The sequence below is a fragment of the Rhinoderma darwinii genome, chromosome 5, assembly GCF_050947455.1.
Source record: "Rhinoderma darwinii isolate aRhiDar2 chromosome 5, aRhiDar2.hap1, whole genome shotgun sequence".
Classification (NCBI taxonomy): domain Eukaryota; kingdom Metazoa; phylum Chordata; class Amphibia; order Anura; family Rhinodermatidae; genus Rhinoderma; species Rhinoderma darwinii.
Window position 1 is genome coordinate 27472485 of NC_134691.1, and position 18990 is coordinate 27491474.

The following is an 18990-nucleotide window of genomic DNA, read 5'->3' on the forward strand; positions in this document are numbered from 1 at the left end:
AGAAGTCATCATTGCGGTCTGGACCAGATGGAGAAGAAAAGGAAAGTGAGCGACTCCATTCAGAAAAGACGTCACCTGTGAGTCACAATGTAAATATTTCTACTGCCTCTGATCAGTGCTGTAGTCACCAGAATGGTCTACAGCATGATGATGAGTGGAAGCGATGGGGGGGGCCAATTCTGACTTTTGCAATCGGGTCTTATAATTTTTATGCACATCCCTGTTACAAGTGATTGGCTCCAAAATCAGCTTCAAATATGGTTGTCTTTACTGGAACTTTGGGTCTAAATGTGTAATGATCTGGCTCATCGGAGTATCCTCTGGTGGGGCAGTCTGCCCCTTACACAAAGGGATCTACAAAGACTTGAGGTTGTCCTCCATTCCTACACAGATTATCCCACCTAGCATAAGATATATGTAGGGTCAGGCCTACGAAGTGGGTTGTAAGACACCAAACAAATCATGCTTTTATGATGAAGAACGACTCAGTATATTTCCAATCTAGAAACCAAAAGTCTTAGATAAGAGGACTACTAAACAATATATGTGTAATTTTGCCGAATAAATAGCTATTTTATGTGTCTGGCCTGCATTAGTTGTTGCCATTTTTCCTCAAGTTGTTAAAAACCTTTCATCCATTTCTTGTATTTGCTTCTATGAATATATGGTGACAACCAATATGGCTGCCATTTCAGAACCTACATGGGCAATAACCTCTTTTACAAACCCGTGAATGGCAAATCTAGCTCCAGGTATGTGTCTTCCTCATCTGCTTGACAAGTGAAGAGCGTAATAACCTTGATCACCATAAGCCCACCCAAGCCCAGTGCAGACCTATTTCCTGGCCATTGACTTTTTGCTAAAGTTGTTCAAACAGTTGCAATTAAATCAGGGTTTCATCTTTCAGCAATTGCCATCAAAGTTACCCCTGGTGTTTGACTTGGCACAACATATCACACAAGCCTTGATGTTGACTTTACAAGAAGCTTTCTATACATCAGTGTTTCCCAACCAGGGTTCCCTGGAAAACAGCAAGTACAAGAGTCTCATACAGAACATAGCAACAGTCCAGAATTATAGAATGCTTGGCCCACCCATCAAGCTTGCTCGATGTAGGAGTAGGGGTTTTCTGGGAAGACAAACATTTTTTATGGGTTTCCTCTTGGTTAAAAGATTGGAAATCATTGCTGTATATAATGAAGACCCAAAGATGGCTGAGTATGACATTGGTCTTGATAAGTGTTGAGAATGTTAACCCAAATGCCCATCGGTTCTGATGTTTGCCTGGGATTGCTGGGTACAGATGCCAGGCCTGCTGAGGTTTCCTAGGAGGACAAACATTTTTTAGGAGTCCACATGGTAAAAAGACTTGGAATCATTGCTATATGTGATGAAGACCCAAAGTTCGCTCAATGTGACATTGGTCTTGACAAGTGCTATACATGATGAAGGCCCAAAGGTGGCCGAGTGTGACATTGGTCTTAAGTGTTTAGCATGTTAAACCAAATCCCCATGGGCCCAGCCCCAGTATGCCCTGGGATTTACTTGGGGTTGCTGGGTGCTGATGCCAGCCCTGCTGGGGATTCCTTGGAGGCAGGGCCGGCCTTAGGTGTGTGCGACCTGTGCCATTGCACAGGGCGCATCACTCCAGCAGGTGGAAGGGAGTGCTGCGCTGCCTCCCTTTCCCTGCTTGTTTAAGAAGTCTTCTCTCAGTGTCGTCGCTACTGCTGTAGCAGCCATAGCGGCTGCTAGCGGCGACAATGGGCATGAGGGTGCCCGTGCCACCCATCCGGACGGGCCTCTCCATGGCCGGCACATTCGATAATATCTGCATCATTAGGATGCAAATACTATTGGACACTATAGCAGAGCAGGGAGGTATCTCCCTGCTCTGCTATCTTCTAATGCCACTGTAGCTCCCTGAAGGAGCGGAATCCACGTGTGGCTGGGGATTCCGCTCCTGGACTGAGACGTCGGGGGCTTCTCCTGGAGTGGAATCCCCGGTCACAGCGTCAGCAACCCTTTGGACGGGGATTCCGCTTCAGGACTTGCCCCTGATGTCACGGTCCATATATGGACAGAGACATCAAGCGCTCCGTCCAGGAGCGGAATCCCGGGCCACAGGGGGATTCCGCTGCTTCAGGGAGCTATAGTAACGCTATCTACAAGGGGGCTGTGTGGCACTACCTACATGGGGGGTGGCACTACCTACAGGCGGGGTATGGCACTACCTACAAGAGGGCCGTGTTGCACTACCTACAAGGGGGCCGTGTTGCACTACCTACAAGGTGGCCGTGTGGCACTACCTACAAGGTGGCCGTGTGGCACTACTTACAAGGGGGCTGTGTGGCACTACTTACAAGGGAACTGTGTGGCACTACCTACAGGGGGGTGTGTGGCACTACCTACAAGGGGGCTGTGTGGCACTACCTACAAGGGGGCTGTGTGGCACTACCTACAAAGGGGCTGTGTGGCACTACCTACAAAGGGGCTGTGTGGCACTACCTACAAGGGGGCTGTGTGGCACTACCTACAAGGGGGCTGTGGGGCACTACCTACAAGGGGGCAGCGTGGCACTACCTACATGGGGGCAGCGTGGCACTACCTACATGGGGGCTGCGTGGCACTACCTACAAGGGTGTGTGGCACTACTACAGGGGGGGTGTGGCACTACCTACAAGGGGGTGTGTGGCACTGCCTACAAGGGGGCTGTGTGGCAATACCTACAAGGGGGCTGTGTGGCATCACCTACAAGGGGACTGTGTGGTACTACCTATAAGGGGGCTGTGTGGCACTAACTACAGGGGGCTGTGTGGCACTACCTACAGGGGGGCTGCAAGGCACTACCTACAAGGGGGCTGTGTGGCACTGCCTACAAGGGGCTGTGGGGCACTATCTACAGGGCGCTGTGTGCACTACCTACAGGGGGAATCTGTGAGTGGCGGGCTGATGGTCATTTTACTGTGAGTGGCTGGCTGGTTTCCACCTCTGATCTCCAATTGAAATTAATAGGAGGCAGAAAATACCTGCGGCGCTCGTTTGGTGCTTTTTTTGCCCGCGTCTTTTGCATTCTCTTCAACGGCTTAAAAAAACAGCAAAAAAGAACTGTCAAACAACGCTGTCAATGCAAAATCTGGCTCAAAATTCCTGAAGGAATTTTGAGGCAGATTTTTTCTGCCTTACAAAAAAAACGCTGTGTGAACGTACCCTAAGAGTGTAGTGCTTGTTTTTAGCCGTTTTCTGTCTTTCTCGAAACAATTTTTGGTAGGGGTGCCCTGAGGAAATTTTATTTTTCCAGTGGTGCCTCGAGTCTGAAAAGGTTGGGAAACTCTGTACTAGGCTACAGGATCACGACAGCCTACGCAAGGATCCCTTCGTGGAGCAGCTCTGTTCGTCATGGGAACGGGGCCTAGGTGAGTACAATTTGATTTTATTTGGGGACACTGTCTACAAGGGGGAGGTGGGGGCTGTATGGCACGGTCTACAAGGGGGAGGTGGGGGGCTGTATGGCACGATCTACAAGGGGGAGGTGGGGCTGTATGGCACTGTCTATAAGGAGGAGGTAGGGGGTTATGGCACTGTCTACAAGGAGGAGGTGGGGGATTATGGCACAATCTACAGGGGGGTACTATCTACAAAGGGGGCTGTGTGTGGCAGCCAGGGGAGGGGGGCATTATACTGTGTGGAGAACACTAAGCGGACATTATACTGTGATGGGGCACTACAGGGGGCAATGTACTTTGTGTGGCACTCAGGGGGCATAATACTGTGTGGGCACAATTGAAGGGGTTATAATTAATTATATTATCAAATATTATTATACTGTATGAGGGGAACTAAAGGACTATTATACTGTGTGGGTGCACTATATGGGACCTTATACTGTGTGGGGGCACTATATACGGCATTACACTGTGGGGGGCATTATAATTTTTTATGTGCCATTTTTTTTTATGGTGAGGATGGGTCGCCGAAAGATAATTACGAACGGGGCACCATCTATCCTAAGGCTGGCCCTGCTTGGAGGACAAACATTTTTCATTGTAGAAAGATTGGGAATAGTTGCTATATATGATGTAGACCCCAAGATGGCTAAATGTGTGACATTGGTCTTGAGAAGTGCTATACATGATAAAGACCCAAAGAGTGTGAGATTGGTCTTGATAAGTGTTGAGAATGTTAACCCAAATGCATGTTTGTCCTGACGTTTGCCTGGGATTGCTGGGTACAGATGCCAGGCCTGCTGGGGTTTCCTGGGAGGACAAACATTTTTTAGGAGTCCACATGGTAAAAAGACTGGGAATTATTGCTATATGTGATGAAGACCCAAAGTTGGCTCAATGGGACAATGGTCTTGACAAGTGCTATACAATGATGAACATTGGTGTGACATTGGTCTTGAAAAGTTTAACTAAAACCCCCATGGGCCCTCCCCAGTAGGCCCTGACACTTGCCTGGCTTTGCTCGGTGCTAAAGCTAGCCGGCTGGGATATCCCGGGAGGATAAAATATTTTTCAGCGGTTCCTCCATGGTAATACAATTGGGAATCATTGCTGTATACAGTATGATAAAGATGGCAGAATGCGACATTGGTCTTGACAAGTGTGACAAGTATAGAGCATGTTAACCCAAAGATGGTTGAGTGTGACATTGGTCTTAGGAAAATAATTATTTTCAGAATAAAAAAGTTTCATAAGCAAATAGTACATTGCTACAGTCGAATTAAAAAACAACAACTATTGTTGAAAATCCCTACACACACTACAAAAGTAGGGAACTCCTTTAGGTTTGACCTCCTGTTGGCCATTAAAATATTTTGTAGGCATAGTGACATTTTTCTCGGACCAATACAGCATTGTGGGAAGATTGAAATGTATTTGGAACAACAACATTTTTTACTCCCCAGCTGGGAAATTTCATGCTGGGTGTCCACAATTCTAAATAAAATCCAGAAAATGCAAAAGAAGACAGAAACAGCTATGTAGGATTAAAGGGGTTTTCCACATTCTGACAACTGATGACCTATCCACCAGATAGGTCATCACCAGTATATGATCGGTGTATGTCCAACACCCGGACTCCGCACCAATCCGCCACGTCGTCTGCCTCTGGGCACTGGACGATATTGCCGGAAGCAGTTGGCTGCAGTACTGTAGCTCGGCTCCTAGTCAAGTGAATAGGAGCAGAGCTGCAGTTCTGCCGAATGGCCGCTATGCAGTGTACGGAGCCATCTGCTTCCGCCTCCAACTACTGCATACCGTTCCAAACATCCGGTGCACGAAGGCAGCCGGAGTGACGGATCGGTGCGGGCTCCGGGTGTCGGACGCGCACCGATCATATACTGATGACCTATATGGAGGATAGGTTATCAGTTGTCAGAAAGTGGAAAGCCCATTTAAACTCAAAGGGAACTATAAATACAAACTAGCATTCCCGTGCATATAAAGCGGATGGGACTACTTCCAGCCTCAAGCAAAATCATCAGTTTTACTTTTTAACTCACCAGTATAGGTTCCCTACAGCAGCAATGTAGCTGCTTCTCTCTCTAGACACTGAAGGAAGCAGTTCTCTCTGCCTCTACCACAGTAAGAAGTCCCAGTGCCAATCGGAAGCTAAATTACATCCGGCTTATAAGCTCTGTCTCTTTAAACTTTTATCACCTCCCTCACTGAGCAGGAAATTCCTGTACTGAGAGGTTATGATTTTGGTATTTTTTATTTTTTTTAAAATAAATGGAAGTTCTAGACCTGAGCTACATGTGTGATAGTATCAGGGCTAAAGTATCAAATGTACGAGCAGAGAAGTATATTGCATCATTCATATGTCCCTTGATATTTGTGTGTGTGAAAGTTAAATTTTTTCATGCTCACATCTGTGATCTCCCAGCACAGGACTGTGGCATAAAAACACCTGTAATTTGAGAGCAGAGCTGTCAATCTCAGGACAGTCCCTCCCACATGAGCTGCTCTGCAGTGTAAACAATGAAGACACTTCAGCAGCTTCTAGAATAGGATAAATTGTTCATCTTTTTTCATATATGTTAAATTCCCATATAACTGGAATATAGCTTAGATCTACATATGTCTTTACTCACAACTGATACAATTGAAATCGACAAATTTATATGATCTTCATAGCACAACGTAGTTCACATAATGTTACCATAAACCATAATAACAATTATAATCCGTAATTGCAAGAAATGAATACATCAAAAACGAAATGGTAAAATTTGGGAGAAACGCTGAAAAATTGTTATCACTCAGTGAATGTAATATACGTCCTGCAATAAAGTTCAGATTATTATACCAATACTCCGTATATTTAGGGATCACATTCATTAAAACAATTGTGATTATACAATGTATAAAGACGACATAAATCCTGTAATAAAATTATTCTTAGACAGTATACCTAAAGTCAATGAATTAGATGTGTGGCTCTTTAGTTGTGGTGAAACTACAACTGCCGGCAGGGCATGCTGGGAGAAGGTTTCCCCATAGCTGGAGAGCCACAGGTTGTAGACCATTATAATAAATAATAACTAAAAAATTATTACACCATGTATAAAGGTACAATGAAAACATATTTTATTCTGCAATGTAGACATTAGCAATATATATTATATATATATATATATATATATATATACACACTCACAAGGCTGCATAATATTAATCTATAGGTAACGTTGAATATTTTTGACCTCTGCACACCAGATAACCAGGAAGATATAATACAGATAGAATATAATGTACATCTAGAATGATTACCTTGAGTCTGCCCAAGATTGGATAAGAAAAATGTCACCGCAAGGAGTGACACAAAGACCATTGTGTGTGCGCTGTTCTGCGTCCTCATTTTATACACTGGATCCCAGTCAGCAGCTCTGCAAAAAATAAATGAATGTCATTATATATAAATACATGATTAATACAAATTAGTAGAGGTAGCAGAGCCGAACCTGTCAATTATTTATTCTGTGAACCACAGTAAGGCCGGATTCAGTGTGTGTTTTGCGCACGCAAAAAACGTGGCGTTTTGCACGCGCAAAAGGCAATTAACAGCTCCGTGTGTCATCCCCGTATGATGCGCAGCTGCGTGATTTTCACGCAGCCGCCATCATTTTGACACTCCGTTTGGATGTTTGTAAACAGAAAAGCACGTGGTGCTTTTCTGTTTTCAATCATAGTTTTTACTGCTGTAGCGCGAATCACGCGCGTCTCACGGAAGTGCTTCCGTGTGACATGCGTGGTTTTCACGCACCCATTGACTTCAATGGGTGCGTGATGTGCGAACAACGCACAAATATAGGACATGCCGTGAGTTTTACGCAGCGGACACACGCTGCGCAAAACTCACGGACTGTCTGCACGGCCCCATAGAGTAACATAGGTCCGTGCGAGTCGCATGAAAATCACGCGCGTTGCACGGACGTAATACACGTTCGTGTAAACAAGCCCATACACACAGATTTTGCGGTACGTTGATGGTGTGGCATCGCTGACATGTCTGAATGGACTCGTCAAGGCCGCAGGAAATTTTTGGATAGTTGTGGAAATATTTGGGTTTTGTGGTTTGACCAATTTTTAGGGCTAGAGTAACCAAAAGAGAGGATGATGTGAAGGAAGTCAAATACAATGTGACAGAGTAAAAAACAAACAAACAAAAAAATGCAAAAAAAAAAACAATGGCGGAATTGTTTTTTTTGCATTCTCCCTTGAAAATGATAAAAGTTATAACGCTAAGATATATGTACTCGAATATGGCGCTAATAAATCAAACAACTCGTCCGGCAAAAGAACAAGCATTTATATATGTATGGGAATCGGAAAAGAAAAATTCCCTGCGCTCTCAAGGCCAAAATTGTCTGTGTTCTTACCATTTAGAAACAGTCCCTTTAAATCCCTTTGTCATGCTCCGCCCTGCACTAGGCTTAACACAATGAATTAGTTCTGTGTGGAGTGTTCCTTTAAGTTCTCGAATTGTTTTCTTCTCTCAAAACTTTATTATAAACCCAATCCCTTCAGCCGGACTTCTCCAATCTGTGGCTCTCCAGCTGTTGGAAAACGCGAGCCTGCGGCTGTCAGGGCATGCTGGGAGTTGTAGTTTTACAAGTACAACTAAAGAGTCACAGGTCGGGGAAGGCTGCCTAAGGGTATTTTCACACGAGGGCGTCCGTAACGGATTAAATTACGGGGATGTTTCAGCCTGAAATCATCCCCGTAATTTCAGTTACGGACGTAATTGGCGCTGCTATTCATTGAAGTCAATGAATAACGGCTCCAATTATGGCCAAAGAAGTGACAGGTCACTTCTTTGACGCGGGCGTCTATTTACGCGCCGTCATTTGACAGCGGCGCGTAAATTACGCCTCGTGTGAACAGACAAATGTCTGCCCATTGCTTTCAATGGGCAGATGTTTGTCAACGCTATTGAGGCGCTATTTTCGGACGTAATTCGGGGCAAGAACGCCCGAATTACGTCCATAATTAGTGCGTGTGAACATACCCTTACTGTGTAACTCAGCATTCGTTATAGCAGAGTTGAGTTTGTCAATTGGCGCAATTGAAGTTATGATGACTATTTTCTGATCACTGGGACCCCCACTAAAAGTGAAAACAGGAGTCACAAACCCCCCAGATACTCCTCACTCCACCCCAGGTAGGAAGGAGGAGCTTGAATGAAGCGGTAATTGTTCATCCGCCCGCCGCTCCATTCACTGTCTATGAGAATGACGGAAACAGCCAAGCGCTGTACTCGGCTGTTTCCATTATCCCCATAGTCATTGAATGGAGCAGGAGCACGCATGCTCGTCCGCCGCCCCACTTAATGTCCTTCTCACTGCAGTCGAGGACCCCTGTTCTTACAATCGGTAAGGCTTTGAGCAGTGGGGCCACCAGCAATCAAGAGAATTATCACCTATCCTGTGGATAGATGATCATTTATTATTTTGGGAATACACCTTTAAGGTTTTTAAGATCTCTGTTTCTTGTCAGTGAATGGGAGTGAGAAAGTACTGATATAATTAATAAGCTTTGTAAGCAGAACCTATTTAGGACAAGGTCCCATTCACTTATAATGGGGTCAGATCAGAGTTTGGGTGTTTTTGACCGTAAAAATAGCGCTGCAGACTACGCAATTCTTCCCAACAATGCCCAGGTCCCTAACATATTGATGGTGGTAACTTTTGGTGACATGACTGTTGCGTCCAGATTGTTTTTACATTTCTTATACATTCTTACGTCTAAATTGACTGGAGGCGCGTTGTGATTGACATCCACATTCTCATGTATCCAATTACAGAAAACTCTCATCTTGTATAATCTATGCCCTACAGAAACTATTATTATTACGGATTACTAAATAGGGTCCAAAGGAGCGAGTTCTATGTTCCCACCTCTGTTTTCCAGCCCCTGTGCAATAGGTCAACTCTCTACAAATGAAATTGCAACAAATATTAGACTTGTTACCAAATACAGATGTAGCAGAGTTGAATTTGTCATTTAAATGTTTGGGACTGTCTTGTACGTGGCAGCTCTCTAAGCTAAGATAATGCAACACACAAAAAACCACAGATCCGACATCACAATGACAAACTAAGCTTGCTGCATCTGACAAGGTCAGCTCTGCTGCATCTGACAAGCTCAGCTCTGCTGCATCTGACAAGCTCAGCTCTGCTGCATCTGACAAGCTCAGCTCTGCTGCATCTGACATAGTCTGGTTTCATGCAGTTGTCTTTTATAGAGATGGATTTGACACCACAATCTACCAACAATAAGTAGGCAACATCACAAGGGTTACCACCATGCACAGCAATGTAGCCCGAAAGAGTGAAATAACAAATTCAGCACTGCTACATCTTCATCTAGGTGAGTGATGGGATGTGTAAGAAGTTGTGTAACTTTGTAACTAAATTACATGAATGATCTTGTACTGATCCTGAGTTACAGTCAGTATTACTCCAGAGATTCATTTACATTTCTGAGGACTTCTGAGATGAAGCCTACCAGCGTTCCCTGCTGGTTCAGTGTCTGGACAGAGTTTGCTTTGGTGAGTTGTATTTTGGGAGATGTTGTTTTTACAATGGGCATTGTACAGAGATTGCATGCAGAAAAAACTGAATATATTGTACAAGCTCAGGTAAGCTGATAGAAGTGTGGCTGGTAACAAACTTGCTGATTGTTTCCAGTAACAACCAACAGATTTGTGAATGCAGATCTGGAGTATAAAACAAGCTGTAACTCAGGATCAGTACAAAATAAGGTAGAAAGTTAGAGATAGATAAGATAGATAAGATAGATAGATAGATAGATAGATAGATAGATAGATAGATAGATAGATAGATAGATAGATAAGATAGATAGATAAGATAGATAGATATTGCTTTAAATATATATATATATATATATATATATATATATATATATATATATATATATATATACATATATATAATTTTTTTTAATGGGCTAGAACACCTTGGCCACATTTATAACATATATACAGTAGGACATCATTGGAACAAGAGTAAGAACCATGCACTGAAGTAGAACTCCTTGGAGCTGCCTCTTCTGTGCATTATAACTTATGCAGTTTGACTGCAAATGACAAACTCAGCTCTACTACATCTGTGCATTGAACTCTACTGGACTATTGATTATATGCAGTTTCCTGTCCCTTTATTTATTGAGATGAGGCCTACAAACCCCTCTGTCAGGCGCACAGGAGATGAATGCAGGGCGGAGAAGCTTCACATTCATCTATGACAGATACTGACGAGTGGATTGTGCTATTCTCACCTACAGGCCAAAACACCTTTTGCAGTGGAATTCTTGAGGAAACACTCATCTTTTTCTTCAGGTGGAGCAATAAACCATCTCACCCAGAGCAGCAGATAGGAGGACATGATGGGGCCTGGGCTAATATTAACCTCTGCTCGCCCTCCTCCTAGATCCAGCTAGATGGCCATTCTGCATGGGAGATCAGATTGTTTGCAGGAGCCCAACCAGTACAAACACCTTTATGGTGGGATCTGAGGTTTCCGCAGCAATAAAACTCCCTGATCTGTCAATAAACATAGAAAATCCCATAGAGGGGCCATGTAGGTATTTTGCACATGTAGGAGAGCTGAGTTTGTCGTTTGATACAATTCACCATAATTCCACAATTTGTTACAATGTGTCATTTCTATAGGAATGCAGAATGATGGAGCTATAAACAGTTTTATGACAAAGTCGGCCCTGCTACATCTTAAATAGCGGTATACCATTAGAAAACGCATAATCTAAAGACCCTGACATCTTCATACTCATGCATACAAGTGTATTATGGCTCTGTGCAACCTCCGAGTTATAAGAAGACATTACATTGGCTTTCCTATTTTAGGGATCTATGGGGGCTATTGGGCTATCCACAGGACTCAACTCTGAGACCCCCACCTATCAAGGGTCCTCTGCAAGCTGACTCAGCTGTTTCTGTAATTTCCATAGACTTCAATGGCGCACGTGTGGAAAATGCAACAAAATTTCCACATGTGAACCATCAATTGCATTTCACAATATGATCAGATATAGCAGAGCTGAATTTGTCATGTAACTTTTTTGGGGCTTTTTTATAGTAGTACTGTAGTTCCATGTAACAAGTTTCCTGCTGATGACGTGGACAAATCAACAATAAGCTCAGTTACACATGACCAAGTGCCACTCGGGCCGTATTTCACGACATCCGAGTGGCACCCGATAATTTTCTCGGAACCATTCACTTCAGTGGGTGAATCAGGTCCTTGAAATGGACCCGACTCTCTGATTCGTGGAAAGATAGAAGATGTCCTATATTTCCACGTATCATGGACAGGACTCAGGCGGCACTCACTGTCGTGTGCATTAGCCCTAAGGGATTGTAAGCAGGCCTGGGTAAGACTATGTTCACATTTGCACTAATAATTCTGCTTTTCTGTTCCGTCATAAGAGCAGAAAAATTTAATTTATTGCTGTGACAGATCCAGCACATGAAGGAGAACAATGGCGCGAGGCGGACGCCATTGACTTTAATGGCTTCTGTTGTGTCTCTGTCATGGTGTCTGACATTCTACCAACATTTTTTACGGCATTTTATCGACATTTGTGACAACGTTTTACCGGACTCTGTGACGGAGGCTCCAAAGGGAGTCGCCAACGCAGATATAGACACAGTCATAGGTGTAAATCCTTCATAAGGTGATTCAAAACGCAAATTAAAAAAAAGCAAAAAATTTAAAATACAAAACAATGAATAAATAAAAACATAAAAAAATGCACAAAAATAGACAGATTGGATGGACTTTAAATATATCCCATATCTATCTATCTATCTATCTATCTATCTATCTATCTATCTATCTATCTATCTATCTATCTATCTATCTATCTATCTATCTATCTATCTATCTATCTATCTATCTATCTATCTCATATCTATCTATCTATCTATCTATCTATCTATCTATCTATCTATCTATCTATCTATCTATCTATCTATCTATCTATCTATCTATCTATCTATCTATCTCATATCTATCTATCTATCTATCTATCTATCTATCTATCTATCTATCTATCTATCTATCTATCTATCTATCTATCTATCTCATATCTATCTATCTATCTACCTCATATCTATCTATCTATCTATCTATCTATCTATCTATCTATCTATCTATCTATCTATCTATCTATCTATCTATCTATCTATCTATCTATCTATCTATCTATCTCATATCTATCTATCTATCTATCTATCTATCTATCTATCTATCTATCTATCTATCTATCTATCTATCTATCTATCTATCTATCTATCTATCTATCTATCTATCTATCTATCTATCTATCTATCTCATATCTATCTCATATCTATCTATCTATCTATCTATCTATCTATCTATCTATCTATCTATCTATCTATCTATCTATCTATCTATCACATATCTATCTATCTATCTATCTATCTATCTATCTATCTATCTATCTATCTATCTATCTATCTATCTATCTATCTATCTATCTATCTATCTATCTATCTATCTATCTATCACATATCTATCTATCTATCTATCACATATCTATCTATCTATCTATCTATCTATCTATCTATCTATCTATCTATCTATCTATCTATCTATCTATCTATCTATCTATCTATCTCATATCTATCTATCTATCTATCTATCTATCTATCTATCTATCTATCTATCTATCTATCTATCACATATCTATCTATCTATCTATCTATCTATCTATCTATCTATCTATCTATCTATCTATCTATCTATCTATCTATCTATCTATCTATCTATCTATCTATCTATCTATCTATCTATCTATCTCCCTCTATCATAGGTCTACATAAGACTACCTGATAAAATATTGCACTGACAATCAGGTTCGATCATCTCACAAACAAATAAGGTCAGGGATGGAATAAACCGATAAAATAGAAGAAAAGAACAAGAAGCTGCCAACAATACAATACAATGTGCCAGACTGGCAGATTCTTCTATTGCAGCGTGGCGCCCATGATTCTCCATACTGGACACATCCCAGTGATATCTACTGGAGACTAATCATACATATCTGATGCTGAATGTCAGGCAGAAACCAGCATTTAGGACTGAACTGAAGACACCAGTCCTTAGGGCAAAGCAAAAAAGAGAGCATAGATGTAGCAGAGCTAAATAGGTATTTTGGAGCTGCTTTGGCTTATGTACCTTGTACGTCAAAGTTTATCCATGGTCCAAAGTAAATCCACAGATGTGATTCTATGAATTGTACCAAATGACAAACTAAATTCTTCTACAGCTCTATCTATCTATCTATCTATCTATCTATCTATCTATCTATCTATCTATCTATCTATCTATCTATCTATCTATCTATCTATCTATCTATCTATCTCATATCTATCTATCTCATATCTATCTATCTATCTATCTATCTATCTATCTATCTATCTATCTATCTATCTATCTATCTATCTATCTATCTATCTATCTATCTATCTATCTATCTATCTATCCCATATCTATCCCATATCTATCCCATATCTATCCCATATCTATCCCATATCTATCCCTCTATCTATCCCTCTATCTATCCATCTATCTATCTATCTATCTATCTATCTATCTATCTATCTATCTATCTATCTATCTATCTATCTATCTATCTATCTATCTATCTATCTATCTATCTATCTATCTATCTATCTCTCATGTCTATCTATCTCTCATGTCTATCTATCTATCTATCTATCTATCTATCTATCTATCTATCTATCTATCTATCTATCTATCTATCTATCTATCTATCTATCTATCTATCTATCTATCTATCTATCTATCTATCTATCTCATATCTATCTATCTATCTATCTATCTATCTATCTATCTATCTATCTCTGCAAAGCTGCCAAGACAATATTTTTAATTTAGTTAACATTGTAATTGCTCTAATGCTAAGAGTTTAACTGACAGTCCCATGTAAACCCACATAATACATTTAAACACTTTGTGTTCCAAATAACAAACTCAGCTCTACTACATCTATAGATATTATAATGTAGCACAGAGATCATCTTATTATTGTATCTATTGAGGAATGAAGGTTTCTTACCAGCGAATTCATTAGTAATTATTAGTTGAGAGATGTTAACGACCTCCAGAATGTTACAGAACAGTTCAGCGTCCTCCTGAGGGTCTCATTGGTCTCCTTCAGGGTGAGGTATGAGGGTCCTTCCCCGGCAGCTGCTCTGGGCTCCTCAGCACTTGATCTGATAGAGAAGTGGAAAAGAGGGAAGACAGCAGCCAGGCGGCCAATTATAATATAGAAGGTGGATAGAGGGAAGCCCAGCAGCTAATCCCTGACACATCTGCTCGCCCGCCCCTCCTTCCACAATTACCTTCCCAGCCCTGAATAATGAGACCTGCAGAGACACTGAGCCCCCCAACTGTATCAGCCGGGCCCCTCACTGGTGTACAGGTGCATGCGTCTCTTTATGAAAGATGATCAAGATATAAAAGTACTTTTTTCTTCATTAATCTTATAGTACAATCTGTACGCCCCTTTGGCACTTGTCGGCTTTTTCCATTGACTCCAAAAAAGCCAAGCTGAGCCGTCAGCATCCAAAGGGGCACAAGTGCTTCCCTAGGTCCTCTAACACTTCGTTTTAGCAATTGGCAGGGGTCACAGCAGTCAAACCTTCACCGATCAGACATTGATGGCATATCCTAGCTGTGAGAAAACCTCTTCAAGGGAAAAAAAAAAGTCCAGTGTACAGATACAGATGTAGCAAAGCTGAGTTTGTTATTTAGGAAACAAAACATTATTAGGTGGGCTGAAAAAACAATTATGTCTATCAAATTCAACCAGGGGATAGGAAGGTGATAGGGTGGGAAAAAAAGACACAAATGTTAACCTTCTTTATCTAGTGGAAGGTGAAAAAACCCTATAAGGCATGGAGCAATCGGCCCTTAAAGGTGTCATCCTCTGGAAAATCCCTTTTTCGTATGAGGTAAGTTAGTTACCTTGTGTCCTGCTGTTGGGATCCCCATTGATCAGCTGTAATCTGTGGAGGAATCCACCAGCAAGTGTTCAATTCTCCTACAGCACCACCACAGGGGAAATTAAGTATTACACATTTATCATTGAAATGAATGTCTCCGTAATGCATGGATATTGTGGGGGCATTATGTTGTGCATTGTATGGCGGTATTATTTGGATACTGCAGAGAATGTTTGGCCCAGGGGCCTTTACTATACGATCTTGGAGAAAATTGTGCCATCCATTGGCCTATTAGCATGGCACCGTAGGTGGGCACCATGTATGCTTAGCCCTAGGTCACTCATATGGTCATGTAACATGTAGGCACTTCAGACATAAGGACACTATAAACATCGCAGCTATTACTTTCTGCTGTCATGTTGGGGCCACTTCTGTCAGGAGCAGAGTGGATGGTGATCATTTGTAGCCATTGGGGCCGGTGATTAACTCCTTCCCTTCTGAAAATTATTTTTTATCATCAAAGCCAGGAGGGTAAACAGTGCAAATGTGGCCTCCTGGGCGAGGGGTTCAAAGGTTTAATAAACAATAAAATCCACACCCCGTCCAGGCCCGTGGAGGAGGAATCTCATGCATTGCTGCTTGTATATGAGATGGTTCTACTCGGCTGAGTATAAAGACGCACAATGTGCATTCATATTACAGTTATCTAAGGATATTATTTAGAAGATCTGGTTCATCTTAATCTAGACTTGTCTAGTAGTCTGGAATTTTACAGGTTACTTAAAGTGAACGTCTACTCTTTAATACCATTTAGGTTTTTTTATCTGAATTCTACGCTGATTCATTTCTTAAGATTTTTTTTATTGCAATATTTTCTGAGCTCTAAATTTTCTACATAGATAAAGAGTTAAAAGAGAAAATTCTTGCTGCGTGCATCCACCAGTAGGGGGAGCTTAGGAGCTTACTGCATTCTGTATACATTGAACTTAAAGTGTAACTAAACTTTTAAAAAACTTTTGACATGTCAGAAGTTTGGGTCGGTGGGGACCCCCATCGATTGCTAAAACAAAGAAGCAGAAGCGCTCAGGTGGGCGCAGTGCTGCTACGTTTCAGATCAGCTTTCTTGGCTTTCCTCGGAGAAGTGTACAAGCTCAATAGAAAGTCTATGGGTCCGTATAAGGAAAGCCGTTCAGAAACTAAGCGACACAGCGCACACCCAAGCGCTTCTGCAACTTCGTTTTAGCGATCGGTGGGGGTCTCAGTGATCGGACCCCCACCAATCAATGACTTATTTTTGAAAAGTTTAGTTACACTTTAAAAGATAACATTCTGGCAGCCTCTAGGCACCACAAGGGGGAGCGTATGAGTTTACTGCATACTGTATAAATTTAACTCAATATTAACACAGTATACAGTAAGCTCCTAAGCTCCCCCTAGTGGTGGCTGCAAGTATTTAGAATTATATTGTTTAACACAACGGGGAGAATTTATAATTCGTTCTACAACAGATATCCGGCGTAGAAAAGGTGCAAATGCTGCAGAAGTCGCAGTTTGCATAAAAACAAATTTGGATTTGGAGTTTTGTATCAGAATAATGGAGCTCTGACTTCTATAAAGATATATTAGGTTAGTCAACGCAGAATTTTGGACTTAATACATGGAGCTAAGGGTATGTTCACACGAGGGCGTCCGTTACGGCTGAAATTAGGGGGATGTTTCAGCCTGAAAACATCCCCGTAATTTCAGCCGTAACGGCATGTGCAGGCGCTTGAACGCCGCGTCAATTACGGGCGTAATTAGCGCTGCTATTCATTGGAGTCAATGAATAATGGCTCTAATTACGGCCAAAGAAGTGACAGGTCACTTCTTTGACGCGGGCGTCTATTTACGCGCCGTCTTTTGACAGCGGCGCGTAAATATACGCCTCGTGTGAACAGACAAACGTCTGCCCATTGCTTTCAATGGGCAGATGTTTGTCAGCGCTATTGAGGCGCTATTTTTGGGCGTAATTCGGGGCAAAAATGCCCGATTTACGTCCGTAAATAGGCCGTGTGAACATACCCTAACAGGTGGAGATTCATTTTAAGGGTTCCAAATGGAGACACAATAAACATTGGATATGAATGATCAACCCTGTTTCCAATCGACACCATTTTTATTCAGAAACAGAATCCGTACTACCTGTTATATATGCAACGCGGGGTTAATTAGAAGAAAAATAAAAGATTGGGTTCTAATCCGGGACCATGATGCAATTCGGCAAAGTACCAGATTGAAATGTATCCTAGGCTGGGTTTATTAGAGGCGCACCTTACTTTACCCCTCCCTCCCACTTGCCCTATTGGCAGATAATAAAATAGAGATAATAAAAGTTATCATTCATTTACCAAGATCTTTACTTCATTGCAGTGAATGGAAACATTTTTGCTCACATTCAGAGGATGAAAACCCTGCTCACACATAGAGAGTTTGTTACAATGTATCAGTTCATTCAAGGACAGGAGAGGGATCTGTCCTGCTTCTATCTTAAGCCGCCAGATAATTATCTTTACTGAAAAAAAGACATATGTCCATTGAGTTCAAGTCGAGTGTAGGGGGGGGGGGGACGTAGAATTTTACTTCTCCTGTATTGATCCATACACATCATCTGTACTAGCAGTAGTAGGTCAAGACACATTTTAAGCTTCATGATGATTAAAGAAAAAGAATAAGGGGGAAATAAAAATGTTTCCATTCACTGACAGGAAGCATAGTTTTGAAAAATAGTAAAGAATTGAAACACAAAGTATATTAGGAAGTTGCAGAACTTTTCATTATTTATATCAGACTGAACTATTTTTTTTAGGGACCGATCCGTTATGTCATTGATGACACACACATCACAGACAGGTCCCTGGAGTAATCTAACAGGAGTAACTGAGCCATGTCTGATGGGCACAGATACGGGCATGCTATCTCTCTGAAATGCATACATTGCAGCCAAGGTTAATACAATTTGACAACATTGAGACCTCCATTATATAAGATTATAATACAATAAGATTATAATAGACTAGTGACTTGCAAACTCTTATGTAAAGCGAAGGCGCCATCCAGTGGTCATTTTGCAAAATGTATTTTTAATCTATACAAACAGAAAACTTTTGATGATAAATCATCAATCCTATAGTAAAAAGCCTTCCCAGCCGAATCTGCAGATGTAGCTGAACTGAATTTGTTATTTATTACCCGTCATTCATGCCTGGTGATAACTCTCTGATATAAGATGACGTGGTAGGTTTACCTGCAGTCCTATGTAAAATCACAACAACCCATTTAAGAGTATATGGATATCATAGAGAAAAATCCTCCACTCAGGACCCCCGTTTTTGAGCCAGAGCTGCTGCAAAGAGTGAATTTAACACAACCATGTATTACATTCTTTTGATTGGGCGCCTTGTAATACCACAT

The 18990-nt window shown here is 41.5% G+C and overlaps 1 protein-coding gene across 1 annotated transcript in view; it reads right to left on the reverse strand.

The window, feature by feature from the left end:
- The window catches only part of COL14A1 (collagen type XIV alpha 1 chain), a 170216-nt gene extending 155401 nt beyond the window's left edge, over positions 1–14815 (reverse strand). The window contains exons 1-2 of the mRNA XM_075825783.1: positions 14652–14815; positions 6774–6889 (exon numbers count right to left, since the gene is read on the reverse strand). Coding sequence (XP_075681898.1) covers positions 6774–6861 — 88 coding nt within the window. The 5' untranslated portion in view covers positions 6862–6889; positions 14652–14815. The remainder of the gene's footprint in view (positions 1–6773; positions 6890–14651) is intronic.
- Between the last annotated feature and the right edge of the window lie 4175 nt (positions 14816–18990).